The sequence below is a fragment of the Oryctolagus cuniculus genome, chromosome 5 (assembly GCF_051225735.1).
Source record: "Oryctolagus cuniculus isolate XC-2025 breed Fujian yellow rabbit chromosome 5, ASM5122573v1, whole genome shotgun sequence".
In the NCBI taxonomy this organism is placed as follows: Eukaryota; Metazoa; Chordata; class Mammalia; order Lagomorpha; family Leporidae; genus Oryctolagus; species Oryctolagus cuniculus.
Genome location: NC_142871.1, coordinates 120,272,000 through 120,290,284, shown reverse-complemented (window position 1 = coordinate 120,290,284; position 18,285 = coordinate 120,272,000). Strand labels below are relative to the sequence as shown.

The 18,285-nt window shown below is 37.3% G+C and overlaps 1 protein-coding gene across 5 annotated transcripts in view; it reads right to left on the bottom strand.

The window, feature by feature from the left end:
• CRISP1 (cysteine rich secretory protein 1) overlaps positions 1-14,457 on the bottom strand; it is a 43,278-nt gene extending 28,821 nt beyond the window's left edge. Inside the window, exons 1-3 of one of the 5 annotated variants that reach the window (XM_089332364.1) lie at positions 10,987-11,140; positions 9,031-9,064; positions 8,425-8,481 (exon numbers count right to left, since the gene is read on the bottom strand). In XM_089332364.1, the coding sequence (XP_089188490.1) occupies positions 8,425-8,437 (13 nt within the window). In that variant the 5' untranslated portion in view covers positions 8,438-8,481; positions 9,031-9,064; positions 10,987-11,140. Of the gene's footprint in view, positions 1-8,424; positions 8,482-9,030; positions 9,065-10,986; positions 11,141-14,383 lie in introns of those variants that run through there. The other 4 variants (XM_089332365.1, XM_008263035.4, XM_089332367.1 and 1 more) reach the window with 4 other exon arrangements.
• Between the last annotated feature and the right edge of the window lie 3,828 nt (positions 14,458-18,285).

Below are 18,285 nucleotides of genomic sequence, written 5' to 3'. Positions count from 1 at the left end.
TAGATTACACAGTGACACAACGTAAACTCCAAGGTGAACTGTGGGAGACTGAGTCAAAAGTGTAAATGCCAGTGATGCAGGATGAAAAGGACTACCCATCATTGCTGGGTGTTGAGTAGGAGAGAGCCATAAGCTAAGGAAAGCAGTCCCTGTAAATAGGGATTCAAAGAAACCGATTTCTCTCTAGAGTTTCCCTGTGGACACCTTGATTTTAATGCAGTGAGGCATCATCTGAACTTCTCAACTTCAAAATTATAAGATAAAAGATTTGTGTTTTAAGCAACTGAGTTTAAGATAATTTGTGCAAGAGGAAATTAATACCAGGTCACTGCAAGATAAGATTTGACTTCTCCATGGCTTACAGAGAAGATATGTGATCCTGTTGCTAGTAATTTGTGTATGTGACTTAGATTTGCATTATACTATTTGATCAGTCTGTTGTGAACGGTTATCACCGTTCTAGAATCAGGAAAATGAGAGTAACATATCTTCTCCTTTCTTTTCTATTCTTTTTTAAAAATATTTATTTATTTATTTGAAAGGCAGAGTTACACAAAGGGAGAAGGAGAGGCAGAGAGAGAGAGAGAGAGAGAGAGAGAGAGTCTTCCATCTGCTGGTTGACTCCCAATTGGCTACAAATTGCTGGAGCTGCGTTGATCCAAAGCCAGGAGCCAGGAGCCTCTTCTGGGTCTTCTATGCGGGTTCAGGGACCCAAGCACATTTCCTACTGCTCTCCCAGGCCATAGGCCAAGAGCTATATCGAAGTGGAGCAGCCAGGGCTCGAACCATTGCCAATAGGGGATGCCAGCACTGCAGGCAGCGGCTTTACCCACTACGCTACGCCATAACACCAGCTCCTCCCCTTTATTTTCATTTGATATAGTTAGCTAACTCCAAGGTGATAATAAGTTTAGGTTTTACAATTAAGTGGAACCCTCTTTTCACAATCCACCAACTTATTTCCGAATCCACCCTGCTGCTTTGGAAGCAGAAAAGGCTAATCATTTGGTTCTTATTTTACACAAGCAAACACTTTATGGATCAAGGTAAATGATTTGTACAGAATTTTTTTTTCATGCAATAAGATGGTTTACCATTGCTTACAAGTTTCCCCTGCCCGCTATTGATCATGTTGGATATGAGAGGAATTCTTTAAATCAATACTTTCAGGGAACATACACATGCAAACAATCTCACTTTATTGCTCTTTTTACGTGTGCAAACTTCTCCAAATGTTCATAAACTGTTATACCCTAGAAGTCACAATAATGTAGTGATGTAGATGATTACATGTGCATCCCATTCTTGTACTTAATTTTCACAAAATTTAGTAAAGCAGATGATTCAGAACTTGTTGTTAACTGAAAAAAATAAACATATGCTTGAAATAGTCCAGGTTAATATATCCCCATACATTAATATAGATAATATGTCATACTACATATACACATATATGCAAATACATATATTAAACTCTATTAAATATATTTTGTGTGCATGAATTGTGTATATACAATGTATATACTATATAAATATGTTCACTGAAATATTATTCAGCTTTGCCCCGATCAAGAGGCTGTCGATAACTTTTTTTTTTAAGATTTTATGTACTTATTTAGGTGGCAGAGTTACAGACACAGAGAGGCAGAGACAGAGAAAGGGGTCTTCCATTTGCTGGTTCACCTCCCAAATGGCCGCAATGGCTGAAGCTGGGCCAGGCAAAAGCCAGGAACCTGGAGCTTCTGTTTCCCATGTGAGTGCAGGGCCCCAAGCACTTTGACCATCTTCCACTGCTCTTCCAGGATACAAGCAGAGAGCTGGATTGGAAGAGGAGAAGCTGGGAAATGAACCAGTGCCCACAGGTGAAGGCTTAACCTACTATGCCACAGCACTGGTCCCTTTTTATAGCTTATATCAATGCATTTTCTGCAGAAATTTTTGCTGGTGATGTGTACTTATGATCTTGACTAATATGGTATTTTCATGGCTATCTACCAATGCAGACTTCAGTTGTGCTTCAAAATATATAAGGTTTAGGAAATTCCAAAAACAATCTATTTGACAATTGTCTAACAACTGTTATTGACAGTTGAAGCTTTGTCTTTTAGTCTTTTTTGCTAGCACAAATTCAGTACTAAATTGAATTTACATATAGAAACATATGTTTCTATATGTAAACATAAACAGAAGTTATATAAAGTGTTTCATTGTTTTTCCTATAATATCTATTATTATATTTTCTTTTTCTTTTTTTGACAGGCAGAGTGGACAGTGAGAGAGAGAGACAGAGAGAAAGGTCTTCCTTTGCCGTTGGTTCACCCTCCAATGGCCGCCGCAACCCGCGCACCGCGCTGATCCGAAGGCAGGAGCCAAGTACTTATCCTGGTCTCCCATGGGGTGCGGGGCCCAAGGACTTGGGCCATCCTCCACAGCACTCCCTGGCCACAGCAGAGAGCTGGCCTGGAAGAGGGGCAACCGGGACAGAATCCGGTGCCCCGACCGGGACTAGAACCTGGTGTGCCGGCACCGCAAGGCGGAGGATTAGCCTAGTGAGCCGTGGTGCTGGCCTATTATTATATTTTCATTATCAGCAATATTTTGACAATATGAATGATCTAGAATTTGCCTATTATTTCATGTTTGATTTTTAAACTGTTCATACTTCTGTGCTATAAATAGTATAATGATATTTTGCACACATGTTTCTACCATTTGTAGGCCTTTTTTTTCATGAATTTCCATAGAGTTTGATCCCCAGAATTAAAATTATTGAAATCTGTGTTTGTACTCTTCTGAGATAATGCAAATATAATTTTACCTCTAAATACACCCAATTCATAATAGATGTTTGTTAAATCATAATAGATTTAGCAAATAAATTTATTTCTGTGCGGTTGAAATAACTGATTATAAGATTTGAAGATGCACACAGAGTTAATTCAATAGAATAAGATATGCTGAAAATCATATTATTCTGGAAGTTAAAAAAAAAAACTTAGTATTTTTCCTTAGGTTATCCTCTTCCTTATGACACTACAAAATCTACAAGTTCTCTGAAAATCAATTCCTTTTTAGAAAGAAATCCAGGGCCGGTGCCGCGGCTCACTAGGCTAATCCTCCGCCTTGCGGCGCTGACACACTGGGTTCTAGTCCCGGTCAGGGTGCCGGATTCTGTCCCGGTTGCCCCTCTTCCAGGCCAGCTCTCTGCTGTGGCCAGGGAGTGCTGTGGAGGATGGCCCAAGTGCTTGGGCCCTGCACCCCATGGGAGACCAGGAGAAGTACCTGGCTCCTGACATCGGATCAGCGGGGTGCGCCGGCTGCAGCGCTCCAGCCATGGCGGCCATTGGAGGGTGAACCAACAACAAAGGAAGACTTTTCTCTCTGTCTCTCCCTCTCACTGTCCACTCTGCCTGTCAAAAAATAAAAAAATAAAAAATAAAAAAAATAAGAAAGAAATCCAACATGTTTGGAAGATACAGATGATGTTCAAATCCATAGGACTTTATGAGACAATCAACTCTTAAAGTTAATCATGTTGTTTTCATATTGTTGTAATCTGCTACACAGAAAACAGGCCATTTTTGTTGTTTTTAGGGTCATGTAGCTGTGTGGGGCTACAGAGTCAAAGAATGAAAATAAAAGTTAAAAGATAAAAACAGTAGGACATCAGACGTGCATGAAGAAGTTTAGGAAGAGGACTGAATCCAAGTAATTATAAATTAGTTCCGTAACCCAGAATTATTGAAGTGTACACTTTGGGCTCTTAGATAATCTTAGGAGACACAAATCACAATGGGAGTCAGAGGGTAGAGCTGAAGGAATAGAAACTGGCAAGCAATATGCAGAGGCAGCCATTTTAGGCAAACACTGACTCTTGTGGATGTAACAATGAGGCAGATACAGAGATTAGAATTGGAGAGCATGACTCAGAAGATGAACAGTGTTGCTGGGGATGTGCTGGGGTAACACATCTGAGGGTCTCTGTGGATCCATACTAAGATTATTCACCAGAGCCTTGCGTAGGATACCTCCCAGGGGCTGGTCTAGGGTTAGCCTTCAGGATGGGCTACATGACTCTTCACTGCTTGGAGGATTCCAAACCTAAAAATTAAGGTGGCCCTTTCAACAACACAATTAAACAGTTTCTTGAACACAGGTAAAGGCACAGAAGTATTACGGAAAGCAGAGGAATCACTTCATTAGGCACCACTTCATTGCTTAAGCATCAATTCCTTAAAGTGGTTTCATGACAAAAGGCCAATATGAGGGTACATAAGAAAGTTCATAGAAAATGGAATTAAAATGTAATTTATTTTGGTGAAAAAATTTTGAAATCCATGCATAGTTTTTGTACTCATTTTCATCAACTTTTTGAATACTCCTTATCGTCTTAAACATTTTAATGTCACAAATAAAATTGATATCCTATTTAAATTTATTTTCTTTAACTTTTAGATTAAGATTGTGCCTCCATATTAACAGACAGATAGTCTATGAACCATTGAAAGCTAATGTTTAGTGGGAGGAAACATCAAGGGTAAGGGCAAACACTGAGAATGAGGTGCTGCCTCACATCATGTCCTCATGAGTAGACCCTCATGCATGAAGCTGTTAGAACAAGAGATCTCTTACACAAAGAACAATCCGTTCCTTGCCTTAACCCCCCAAAATTGATAAGGTTGAACTGTACAAGGAGCCTATCATTTTTTTTATCTTTTTTGCCTCCGTGAATCTACTGATCCTCTAATCTACTGAAATCAAATACACAGTCTGATAAATTTATATATGCAAGTACATACTTCATATACTTGTGCAACTGCTACCAAAATAAATACACATCTATAGAATATTTTCAGCTTCCAACAAGGACCCTCATGCCCCACTTCCAGTCATTAGCCATTATAATAAAAAGTACCCTGATTTTGATAACTATGGGTTAGATTTATTAATTTTCATATTTTGTATAACTGAATAAGTAACTAAGAAGTAATTTTAATGCCTAACCTCTTTAACTCAATATTATGCTGTTGAGGCTCATCCAAGTTGCCTATGAGGAAGTTTGTCATTAATAGCTATGTAAATTTCCATATATGCATACCATGTACTTTATTTACTATTCTATTGTTCCTAAGTATTTTGATTGTTGTTAGTTTAGAGACATTATGAAAAATTTCTGTGAATATTTTCTCCATATATCTTTTGATACACACTGCTGTTGCTACTCTGCTTTTGGTAAATGCTGTATACTTCAGGGTGTGATTAACGGAGCATATGGTATACATGGGCTATCTTTTACTAAGTGTTATCAAATGTTTTTCCAAAGGAGTCTTATCAATTTACATTTCTAATAGCTTCATTTCCAAACCCATATCCTCACTCATATTGATAAATATCATTCTTTCAAAAATGTATCCATTGTTTGTGCAATATTACTCATTACAGTGTTAATTTATCTTTGTCTAGTGGCTAACGATATTGAGCACATTTTCCTATGTTTATCAGCTACTTTTAGATCATCTTTTGTATAGTCTTTCTCAAATTTTTTTGTTCATGACTAATTTTCTTGCCTTTTATTATTGGTCTGTATTAATTCTTTTTTTAAAATTTCATTTATTTATTTGTAAGATAGAGTTACAAACAGAGAGGGGGAGAGACAGAGAAAAAGGTTTGCCATCCACTGATTCATTCCCCAAATGGCCACAATGAGTGGAGCTGAGCTGATCCAAAGCCAGGAGCCAGGAGCTTCCTCTGGATCTCCCATATGGGTTCAGGGGCCCAAGTGCCTGGGCCATCTTCTACTGCTTTCCCAAGCCATAGCAGAGAGCTGGATTGGAAGAGGAGCAGCCAGGACCTGAACTGGCACCCATATGGAATGCTGGCGCCACAGGCAGAGGATTAACCTGCACCACAGTGTCGGCCTCATAAAAGTTAATTTTTAAAATATTTATTTACAGAGGGATAGAGAAGGAGAGTGAAAATGAGAGCGATGGAGAGAGAGAAAGAGAGAGAGAGATAGAGAGAGAGTGAGAGAGAAAGAAAGAGATTCCATCTACTGATTCAATCTCCAGATGGCTGCAACGGCTGGGTTTGGACCAGGCAGAAGCCAGGAACCCAGAACTCCATTCAGGTCTCTCAGTTAAGTGACAAAGGCCCAAGTACTTGAGACATCTTCTGCCTTCTCACACACATTAGCAGAGAGCTGGACAGGAAGTGGAGCAGCTGAGATTTCAACCAGTGCTACAATTTGGGATGCTGATGTCTCAAGCTATAGCTTGACACTGAGCCACCACAGGGGCCCCTAAACTTATTTTTATATAAGCCATAAATTTAAATGTGAATCCTATCTTATTTGTCACAGATGAAAATGTTGAAACTATCTTATATTTGTAAGACATAAATTATAAACTCTTTTTGAAACTCTGATATGTTTGAGGTTTGCAGTTACATCTTTTCCAAAGAAATTCTCATGCTGACTTTTTTTTTCTTTTTTTTTGACAGGCAGAGTGGACAGTGAGAGAGAGAGAGAGAGAGAGAGAGAGAGAAAGGTCTTCCTTTTGTCATTGGTTCATCCTCCAATGGCTGCCACAGGCAGCGCGCTGAGGCTGGCGCACCAAAGGCAGGAGCCAGGTGCTTCTCCTGGTCTCCCATGGGGTGCAGGGCCCAAGCACTTGGGCCATCCTCCACTGCACTCCCTGGCCACAGCAGAGAGCTGGCCTGGAAGAGGGGCAACCAGGACAGAATCCGGCACCCCGACCGGGACTAGAACCCGGTGTGCTGGAGCCGCTAGGCGGAGGATTAGCCTATTGAGCCGTGGCGCCGGCCCCATGACTTTTCTTCTTGAATTTCCCCTCAGAGTCAATTTGCTTCATTGCATTATGTATGAAAAGATCCCTGTGAAAATGAGAGAAGGAATGCTGGTGCTTTCCTTGGGGATAGATTACAGAAGGCAAAACTTTCTGAAAGCAGACCCTTAAAGAATGGTTCACACATTGGGGACCATTGATGGAATGGCAATGGGAATTGGAAAGGAAGGGAGGAAGAAGGAAAAGCGGAGAGGGAAGACATTGCTGAAAAGAGTTGCTGAAGAAAGTGCGGTTTACGGAGTCCACCACTAACGTGAACACCAGAGACTTTAAGCAGGACTGGAGGCTGACGGGAAGAGAAAGAGCTGCAGAAAGGAGTTTGGAAAGCTCAAAATATCCTCCCTCCACGTTCTCAATCTTTCCTTTTTTGCTGACCTGGTTCTGCCTGAGGCTACTTTATAGTGTTTGTAAACCATAAAGTTTTATCCCATTATCCATGAAGTACATAATAACTCCCCAGGGTCAAAGGTAACACCAGTCTACCTTTAGTTATAAGAGAGATGCAGGCTTACTACCTATATGGGTATGAATATCTTCTGCTGGCTAATTTTTTGGCTGGAGTTGCATACAGTTCATGAAATTAAATACTCCTCTCTTGGCACTTTCAAATCTATATAATTATAGTGAATGGTGCTACATGAAATATGTTTCTGTTGAGCTCTGTCCCAAGTAGTTATCAACAAATAATCTTACTTGACATTTACGTGTTAGTTTATGAAGTCCTCCATTAAAAGTTGGAGATAACTAATGTTTATTTTCAGATTACAGTTCTTGAGTGCAAGACTTTACATGTAATCTGCTATTTAACATTATAAGAATGCTCTTGGGTGGCATTTATTTATTTCATTTTCAAATAATGAAACTGAAAAAGCACTATATAACAGCCAAATCCACAAAGTTTGCAAATCTTCATCCTAAGAATAACCAAATATTTGACTCTACTGCATATGCATGCTTTTAAACGACATTGCATTGTGGTAAATTTCCTCAATGAGTTTGAGGAAATGCCTACAACAGATCAAGTGATTTATAACAGATAGAAAGAACATGTATGTGATAATTAAAACTAACCTGGAGTCTGTGAAGATTAATTCATGATTGTAGATGCATTTTTATTTTATAACCTAGGACAACATCATCAAGAGAATTGAACAAGGTCAAATTTTTACATTAGAAACAGACTGCGGCCGGCACCACAGCTCACTTGGCTAATCCACTACCTGCGGCGCCAGCGTCCCGGGTTCTAGTCCCAGTCCGGGCGCCAGATTCTGTCCTGGTTGCTCCTCTTCCAGTCCAGCTCTCTGCTGTAGCCTGGGAAGGCAGTGGAGGATTGCCCAAGTGCTTGGGCCCTGCACCCGCATGGGAGACCATGAGGAAGCCCCTGACTCCTGGCTTCGGATTGGCGTGGCACTCCGGCTGTGGTGGCCATTTGGGGGGTGAACCAATGGAGGGAAGACCTTTCTCTCTGTCTCTCTTTCTCTCACTGGCTAACTCTGCCTGTCAAAAAAAAAAAAAAAAAAAAAAAAAACACACACACAAAAAAACAGACTGCAAGTATTACCTGCATGAATCATTGGAGCTATGATTAGATAGCAAGAACACTGAAAGGAAAAGTGACCTAATGATACAGAAAAAGAGAAATAATTTATCAGCTTTATTTCATTCATTCAACTAATTTTAGTAAGATCCTAATAGGAGCCATAATCTCTTTTGTTTCTCTATGTATTTTTGGCATCTAGAGGAAAGTTACTGAAATCTTTTTTTTTCTTTGTTACTTTTTTTTTCATTATTGATTAACTCTGCTCTTTGGAAGAAAGATATTTTTTAATAAACATATTTTCCTGGAAGGGGCTTTTGGCTCAGTGGTTAAGATGCCGCTTAGATGCCCATTCCTCAGAGCCTGGGTTTAAATCCTGGCTCCACTTTTGATTACAGCTTCCTGTTACTATGCACGTTGAGAGGCAGTAGATGATGACTCAAGTACTTGGGTCCCTTCCTCCATCCATTAGGGAGATCTTAATTAAGTTCCAACTTCCGGCTTGGCTGGACCCAGGTAGACATATATGGAAGTGAATCAGCAGACAGATATCTCTCTTCCCCCTCCCCAATTCAAATAAAAATAAATATATTTTTAAAGATTATAAACATATTTGTAATATATATGTACCTCAGCTATTTCCTGAGAAAGGTCAATTGAATATCTGTAAGAGAAGAAAATCAGGTAAAAATTATGCTTTCATGTGTTATTCTGTGTTATTGTTGAAGTAAGGCTTAGGAAATAGAAACAGAACTATTACAGCATTTTAAGAAAGAATTCCCTTGCCTTGCTAATAAGTTCACAATGAGTGCTCAGAAATTATGCAGTAAAGGAAAATTATCACTAAAAATTGCTTATATGTAGCCAGATTTTTTTTTTATTTTGGTTGAGGGGGATGTTGTGAAACCAAAAACATACCAAAGTTTATCTGTTAATTTTTTAACATTTTGCCAACAGAGAATTTCACACGATATCTGAAATAAAACTCATAAATTACTGAGTAAGTTTTTTTTCCCACATTGTAAGGAAAAAGCTGGAAAGAATTCTGTTTCTTCACCAAATCAACATGGTTTATATATTGGAAATGTATGATTGTCATTTATTTCTTGCTACACTGCTGTTTATAAAAATGAATGTTGATTCAACACCAAGTCAAGTGTTTATGGAAACTTAATTGCTTTGGTTTTTATCTGTTGGTCCTGTCATTTTCTGGCATTGCTCTACCCAACACAATGCTGTCTGTATTTATATCAGTGATGACTTCATATAGAGTTGCTATCCAGATTCAAATATGGTTTTAAAAGAATTTGGGAAGTGTTGGAAAGCAAAGAATAAGTTGATTTGCATGTGAGCCCCAAATATGTGTGCCAGTTGGCTGCTTCTGTTCATCTCTCTATTTTCATAGATTGTTCTCTTTCTGCTTAAGCTTTTTAAGCAGAGAAGGAAATGATCTGTGCTTACTTTTTCCCCTAAAACAAAACATCATAATATGCTGATCTAATATGTGATACCAGGATACCTCAAAAAGTTTGTGAAAATGTAACTTAAAGATATTTATGTAAAAACATTTAAAATCCATTCATTGTTGTATAACAGCACGATAGAATATTTTCAATTGTATTTACCCCAGGTAACCATCAGGAGATAGATGAAGAGTACAGTTTATTAGTATATCACGTTTGTTTAAATATATGCATTAATTTAAAAACTTTTTATAAGTCAATAATTCACTTGAGTGGCTACCAAAAATTTTAGAAAACAGAAACATATAACGTAAAAAAAATAAAAATAAGCAGCATCTATGTGTTAAATATGATTTTAAAAAATATTTGTGCCAAAAGATTTACATATATTTTACGGCTGTGATAGTTCAACAACATGATTCACCCTAATCTCCAGTGAGACTCCCACACAGATACACATACACACGAGGGTACTTCAAAAAGCTTGTGAAAAACTAGAATTAAAAGTATGAGTTTGTTTTGGCACAAAATTGTTGAAGTCCATGCATAATTTTTCCATAACATTTTCTATATATTATGGAAAAAACTTCACACCCTCATATGTATCATATATTCATATCAACATCTGTATGCATATGTTTTTCTTTTTTTCCTAATTCAGTTAATTTACTCAATTCTCCTCTGGCCCAGATACCTTCTCTTATTTTTCTTTACTATGACTATATTCTGACTGAGGACGTCCAATTGGAGGCTGGATGCTGTGCACAACACTTGATAAAATTATTCTTAAGCTTCAAAATCCTCCATGTTGCAATATCGTCTGTGTCAATAACTCTTGACATGCCCAGAAACTTAAGCTCACATACCTAGACCCCATCAAATCCAAACACCTGTCTCACAAATAACAAAGGAAGCCATTGTTTAAAAATTTGAATTCTAAGTCACCTTAATGAGATTCTTGACCCTTTGAACTTTTTTCCCTTCTTGTCCTATAATATGGCTTTCATAACCAACTAAGCAAGTTAATACCCATTCATCCTTATATTCAGCTTTTAGTTATCGCTTTCTTGTAACAAATAATCTCAAGGTTTAATGGTTTAAAATAATAAAAACAATTGCTCACAATTTCTGAAGCTCAGTAGTTCAGGAACGTTTTGAGCAGACTTGGGTTATGATATCTCATCAGTTAAATCATGTTAGTGCTGTAAGCATTTTCCTCTCTGAAAGCTTAACTGCTTCCAAGCTGATGCACTCAAATGACTACAAGTTACTTATGTTGGCTGGTGAGATTTAATTGCCCTCCCGAGTGTCCTCTCCACAAGGCTGTTTGGATAGCTTAGGAACACGTCATCTTTCTATGCCTGAGGAGTAACCCAACAGTGCAGGGAGAAGAAGCAATGCCTTTTATGGCACAGATCAAGAAGTTGAATGTTATAGTATTCTGTTGATCATGGAGAAAACCTCTGATTTAGTTAAAAAAGAGATTACTTGAGGGCATAAATATTGTAAGACCAAGATTATTACAGACATCCTAGAAATTGCTGTCATAAATCCCTGCCTTCTTAACTCTGAAACCAGCTTTTCCTATTTCTTACTTGAAGAATGTCTTGCAATTCCTCTCATTTGTCAGGAGGACACCAGTAAGAAGTTAATGTTTCTCTGGGGTAATTGTATTTAGACACCATGTCTAAAACTTAAGTGGAAAAGAAACATGTGATGAACTGAATGTCAGTATTCTTCTAAAATTCATGTATTGAAACCTAAAACCCAATGTGAGTAGATCAGGATATGGGGCCTTCTAGGAAATTATTACATCATGAAAGTTCTGCCCTCATGGACGTAATTATCATCCTTATAAAAACAATTGAAGGTTGTGCCTTTACCCAACCACCATTTGAGGACATAGCTATAAAGAATTGGGCCCTCACCAGACTTTGAATATGCCAGTTCCTCTGTATTGGACTCCCCAGTATCCAGAACTATGGTAAATAAATTTCTGTTATTTATAGATTACCCAGTCTAAGGTACCATTGTTATGTAGCCTTAATGGACTAAGACAGGACAGAAAAATAAAATATAATGAAGCCATACCAAAAATGTCTCAACCAATGCTAAGTATAACAATCAGATGTATCCTCTTCCTTAAAAGATACTGGAGAGATTTAGAGTTCATTTGAAATTTGAATCAGAAGGCAGCCAATAAGAAATAGATGACATATGCAAATTGGGTAATTACAAGAGATTCTAAAATGTAAATTTCCTAAAGTGTGAGTATGGCATAAGGAAACTAGTATGGATAATGCAAAAACTAGAAATAGTAAGTACATTTATCACCTCTAGCCTAAATGGGTAGGGGAAAGATTAGATGCTGAAGGTAAGAAGGTATGAGAACTGTGTGGAATGTTGCTTAAAGGAAGCTGTGGCTTTGGGTTTAGGAACATAGCTAACACATAGTAATATTTCAGAATAAATACTCCTGATCTTGGTTACACTCAACCCAGAGCGAAGGTCTAGAGAGCCTTTTGATAAAATAATTAAGTGTGTGTTTGAATTTATCATCTTCAATTGTCTGTGAGATCCAGCTATATTTCCTGCCCTTGAGTTATGAAGTTATTTGAACTTATTCAGATCAATCCCCAAACTTTAAGAGAGTTTGTACAAACTTTAATTTGTGTTTATAACAACAAATTCACCTCTGACTGAAACACTTCCCAATGACTGTGTTTTTCTGTGATCCCAAATTGTATATAAATTCCTTTTGTGCTGAAGCAGAACAGATTGAAACCAGACAAAAACTATAATACAAACAGTTGAGTTGACAATTGCAAAGCCTTTCAGATGTGTAACCAAAATCAGCAAGGCTGTGTTGGCTTCCATGGGGAAATAAAAACAAAACCAAAGAACAGTTCTGCCAAGAATCAAATGTTTGAGGAGGGAAATCATCGGATGATAGTAGTTGAACCTAAAAGCTAAAAGTTTTCTGAAGCAGGTATAGGTGCTCAAGCTAATAGACTAGATTGATTAAGTGTGGACTCAGTCTTAGTAGACACTAGAGGTGTCAAAAAGCCTGAGTCCAAATTTGCTGCTGCTTACTGGGATGATTTCCACTTAATATCTCTGTGTTCCAATTTTCTTTTTCTGCAGAATAAGTAGTAATAATACTATCTCCCTGCATTGCAGTAATGGTAAAATGATTTTAATATGTCTGCAGGATCTAGATAGTTCCACACAAAAAATCCTGGCTATGTTCATCATCATCATTGCAATAAATCTAAAACCTGTTGGAGGAATCAACAACCCAAAAAGAAGGATATCAGAAAGAATACAGGAATGTTTGATTTGAAATGATGATGGAGTCCTTTGAATCAGGAACACAACATATGTATTCATTAGCAAAGAAAGTGTATGTTTGCTTTTCTTTTAACATGATACACTAACTTGTTTGAAAATGTTTATTAAATGTCAATACTTTGCCAGGTGATGCAGAAGATAAAGAAGACACAGTTTTGAACAAAATAGTTTCCAAACTAGCGTGGAGCCTTCATTACCATGAATGCATGGATTAAGCAAATGGATACAGTAATAATGACAAAGAGACTGATTTTTTCAAGTTCATAAAATAGGGCAATAATTCACATTGAATGAGATGAAGTGGAATTAGATCACTAGTATGTCCTGCAAATATCAATGGGGGGCAGAATGTTGATTTTGAGGTAATGGACAGACTCTCATAGGATATAAGTTGAACATAGTCAAAGCCAAGGTCACATTCTTCCAAAACCTTCCTACCAGAAATGGTATTATTTGAAGAATATATGGCAATGGATTAGATAACTACTAATTGAAAGAGCCAGGAAAAATGTGTTTGCCCAGGAGTACAGTACTCCTTTTCCTATTGGGGAAAATTTTCCAAAAAATATTTCTTCAGAAGCAGTTACACAAAGAAGCAACAGTAAATAAGAGAGATCTCAGGATATATTATTTAACTTTTAAAATAGGCATATTTTTAATTGGATTGATGGTCACCATCTCTAAGTCAATATCTAACTAATCTTCACAAATATTTAAGTTTACATTTTGGTAGCAAAATTCCACCCTAAAGCAAGCAAATTAAAATCTACTATGCCTTCAAATCAAGCAGTTTTTCCTACTAAGAAAATAATGCCTGAAATAGTTTCTCAGCATACATATTCAGAATTTTGATACTTAGGAATGAAGTTTGCACAATTTCCAATGAAATAAAGAGGAAATAAGAAAAACATACTGTGTTCTTTGTGGAACAAGTTATATTTAAATTTAAAATATTCCAAGATTATATTAAATTTAAAAGATTTTGATATCGTTTCTTGCTTGTGTTATTTATAGTAATGATGTTTACTTACGTTGCTGGTATTAAAACTATATATGTAATATAAGAACAATACATGGAAATTTAAAGTGTATTTTAAAGATTCATTTATTTATTTGAAAATCAGAGTTACAGAGAGACAAGAAGAGAGAGAAATATATTTTTCACTCACTAGTTCACTCTCCAAATGATCACAACAGCTGGTGCTGGACCAGGATAAAGCAAAGAGCTTCATCAGGGTTTCTCACATGCGTGGCAGAGGCCCAAGTATTTGGCCATCTTCCAGTGCTTTTTCCAGGTCACTATCAGGGAGCCGGATCAGACTTGGAGTAGCTAGAACCCAAACCAGTGCCCAAATGGGCACAGGTGGTGGCTTTACCTGCTATACTACAATGCTGGCTCCTTAAAGTTGTTTTTAAAGCTTAGTACATATATTTGATAAAATATAAAATTTTAAACTAATGTGAGCTCCAGATTTTATTTCTCTACATATTTTCATTTCAGTGAATATGAACAATTAATGTGATGTAAATATATTAATAATATTATAGCATCAATAATCTACTAGTATATTAATATTGTGTTCACTAACTGTAAATTGAGTGTTATACTGAGAATAATTTATGACAAAACTCTAATTATTTATACTAAATATATAGTTTAACTCTCTGAGACTTCCATTTCACTTTTTTTAATTTTAATTTTATTTGAAGGGGTGGAGAAACACAGGGCTGGAGATGAGATGTGGTATGCAGAGAGAGAGAGAGAGAGAGAGACCTCCTAGGGTGGAACCATAACAGAAATAAAGCACTCAGATATGGGTTGTTGTCAAACAGAATCTTACCTGCTTCACAAAATATCTACCATTTCCTTATTTTTAAAGTAAAGGAGCCATGTCTTCTTAAAGGAGCAGGCATGTTGGGTTTTTCTGTTTTCCTGCAGCTCCAAATTTAGGTCTTGTCAGAAAAGAAAAAGCAAATGAAGAAGCATTTTTGGTCAATGATAAAATTTCAACAAGTCAGAAACTAACGTAGATATTTTACTATCAATGAGAGATCATCATTCACTAATTATTCAACAATAAATATGGTAATTCTGAATAATATTAGAGCCAAAAATGTTAGTTTCTTATTGTAAGTACTGATTTCTGAGGTTATAAGAATTTTTAAAATAACCCAGTAGAGTTCAGATAACTGGAAACTCTCACAAAAATATTTTTCTTTATATTCCTTCAGAGAAATTCAAATTTAACTGATGACATACAGAGCAATGGTATTTGATTTTTATTTACTTATTGCGCTTTAAACAAATCCAAGCTCTTTTAAAAGTCACTCCTTGCCTTTGGCCTAAGTTTATTTAAAATAAAATCGGTAGAATCCCAGTCTCATGTTATGGACTTGGTGTCCAAAGATTCCTTCTGGTCTAGAAATTCCACACAAGTCTGAGAAGGCAAATGTACGAGAGCAAATCTGATTATTTTAGATTTATACTCACAGTAGGCTCACAAAGTTCTTTCTCCACAATGAAGGGTTTACAGACAATACACATAAAAAGCCATGGCCTTGATTAAGTTTGGGAGCCACTTTTAATTCATGCCATAAGCAAAAAAGAGGGTCCTTCATGGAATCACATTAAAATAATTTCCATTAACACAATCTAGAGAAAAAGTCCAATAATCAAAAAGATAAAAAGCACTGATATTCACTGGTATAATTAAACAAGTAAATGGCATAATGCACGTGTCAGCCAGAGTTTCCTACATATTACTCCAATGTTTTTATAAAGCAAGCAAACTTAACTTTAGGGAGAAAAGGAAGGAATCTGCCTCAGCCTCTATAATTCATTTGCAATCCTTCCTAAATCCAGCTAGAAAAGTGACACCATTTCAGTGTAGTGAGAGCCATTTTGAATATCTTTTTCAAATAAGTAGATTACATATCTGAGATGTAATTTAACTAAAATGTCAGAATTATTAAGTGACAGAACTGGAATTCAGGCATTGTAGCATTAAATTATAGTTTTTAGATATTGCCCTCTATTGTTTCACACAATTTTAAAACAGATAAATAAAACAAAAATGCCATTTTGCTCCAGTGTATTTCCAGAGAGGGTAATATTTATAGCTAATCCACAAATTTGTCACCAGGAATAAACAGTGGGCTCAGTAATATCTTTAGCAGACTAGGAAGGCATTCTGCCCAGAGAAATAACCAGTGGAAAACAGATAAAATAATCTGAGTATGGATAACTTAATTCATGGTTGCACAATGTATTATGCTATTACCCTCTCTAAAACCTTGAAAGCCGAATCAACTTGGCCTCTCTCTAGATGAAACTGCTTTCAGGCATCCATTTCAAGAACAGAGAGGTTTCATTCATGTTGATGATTTTCTCTGACAAGTAATTTTTGTTCACTATTAGTCTATCTAGAGTTTCCAGATATCCTCCTACTGTCTTCATATCAGCAACTGCAGACTCACCACTCACTCTAACATAATATAATGAGTAACAATTCCTGAATCATTTAGACCATGCAGAGCTAGCCATAAATGCAATACCTTAGTACTGGTCTAGCCTTTTCTTTTACCATCACAAAACATTTTGCTTTGGCCTCAGTAACCAAGGTGGTCAGGAATATACTTCTCTCTAGCCTTCAATCCATGTCATTATATGGGAGAGATTTGTATACAAATTTCTCTGTGTTTACACTCTTCCTGAACTTTGATAAGCTCTATTGTGTGCAAGAAAGTATAACAATCTGCATCACTTTGTTCTTGTTCTTTGAGATTGTAGATGTGGTGCAATGCCGACTCTGCTTCTGACCCAGGTTCCTGCTAACCTGTACCTCAAGAGACAGCAGATGATAGCTCAAGTCCTTCCCACTGAGAGTGATGGTCCAGCACTGGTTATTGTGGGCATTTAAGGAGTGAACCAGATAATGGAAGATCTCTCTCTGTCTCTCAAAGGGAAGTATTGTTGTATTCTTAGAGAATTATATCTATGAACTATGTTGAAATTGTATTTTTTTGTGTTTATATCACATTAACATGGGAATTGATGAGAATCAGGTCATAGTAATTATCATTCATTTGCTCTGACCCTGAGAATTTAATGTATTAATAAATCCCTTAAAAAAGAAAAAAATAACATTGTAATTGAGTACAGTACATTAAATACTTAAATCAGTAGCATAGCAGTTTATTATCATTGTGGGTGAGCCTGTGAAACTGCCTGCCTAGCCCAGGCTGGAGGTTAGCCTGATTGCTGGCAGGTGGCAGGAGCCCCAAGAACATTTCCCCCCACCTGCGCCTTCTGTTGCCAATCAGGTAAACTGCTCTTGGGTGTGGCCTAGGCCCACCTGGGAGGCTTCCATAGCCTACGTGACCTTCAAGCTGATTGGAGAAGGATAGCATCTCCAACATCGGCTTCATCCTATAGAATTAGTGTTGCCTTGAATTAGCTACTCTCCCCTCTGCCTGCCCTTTAAAAGCTTATGCTTGATTGTTAATAAACAGACATGTTCACCGAAAACTTGTCTTTGGTGCTTCTTGTTGAAAAACACCGTTGCCCCACCATCCCGGCAGTGCGTGGACCTCGCAGGACGAGCCCGTGTATGTCCATCAAGTATCTTACACTGTGCATGGATGTATGTGCTATACTTTTATGGGACTGGCAGCGCAGAAGACTTATACCAACACCATCACAGACATGTGAGTGATGTGTAGAACTACATTAACACAGCAAATACATCACCAGTTGACAGAAACTTTTCAGTTCTGTTTTAATTTTTTTTTGTAAATGATGTATCTATTTATTTATTTGAAAGAGTTACAGAGAGAGAGAGAGAGAGAGACAGAGAGACAGAGACAGAGATCCTCTTTCCTCCAGCCGCCTCCCCAGATGGCCGCCAACAGCAGGGACTGGGCTAGGCTGAAGACAGGAGCCAGGAACCTGACTTGGGATCAGGAACTTCTTGGTCTCTCACATGGGTGGCAGGGATCCTAATACCTGGGCCATCTTCCATTGCTTTTCTGTTGCTGGACATAAGTGGAGCAGATGAGACTCAAATTGTTA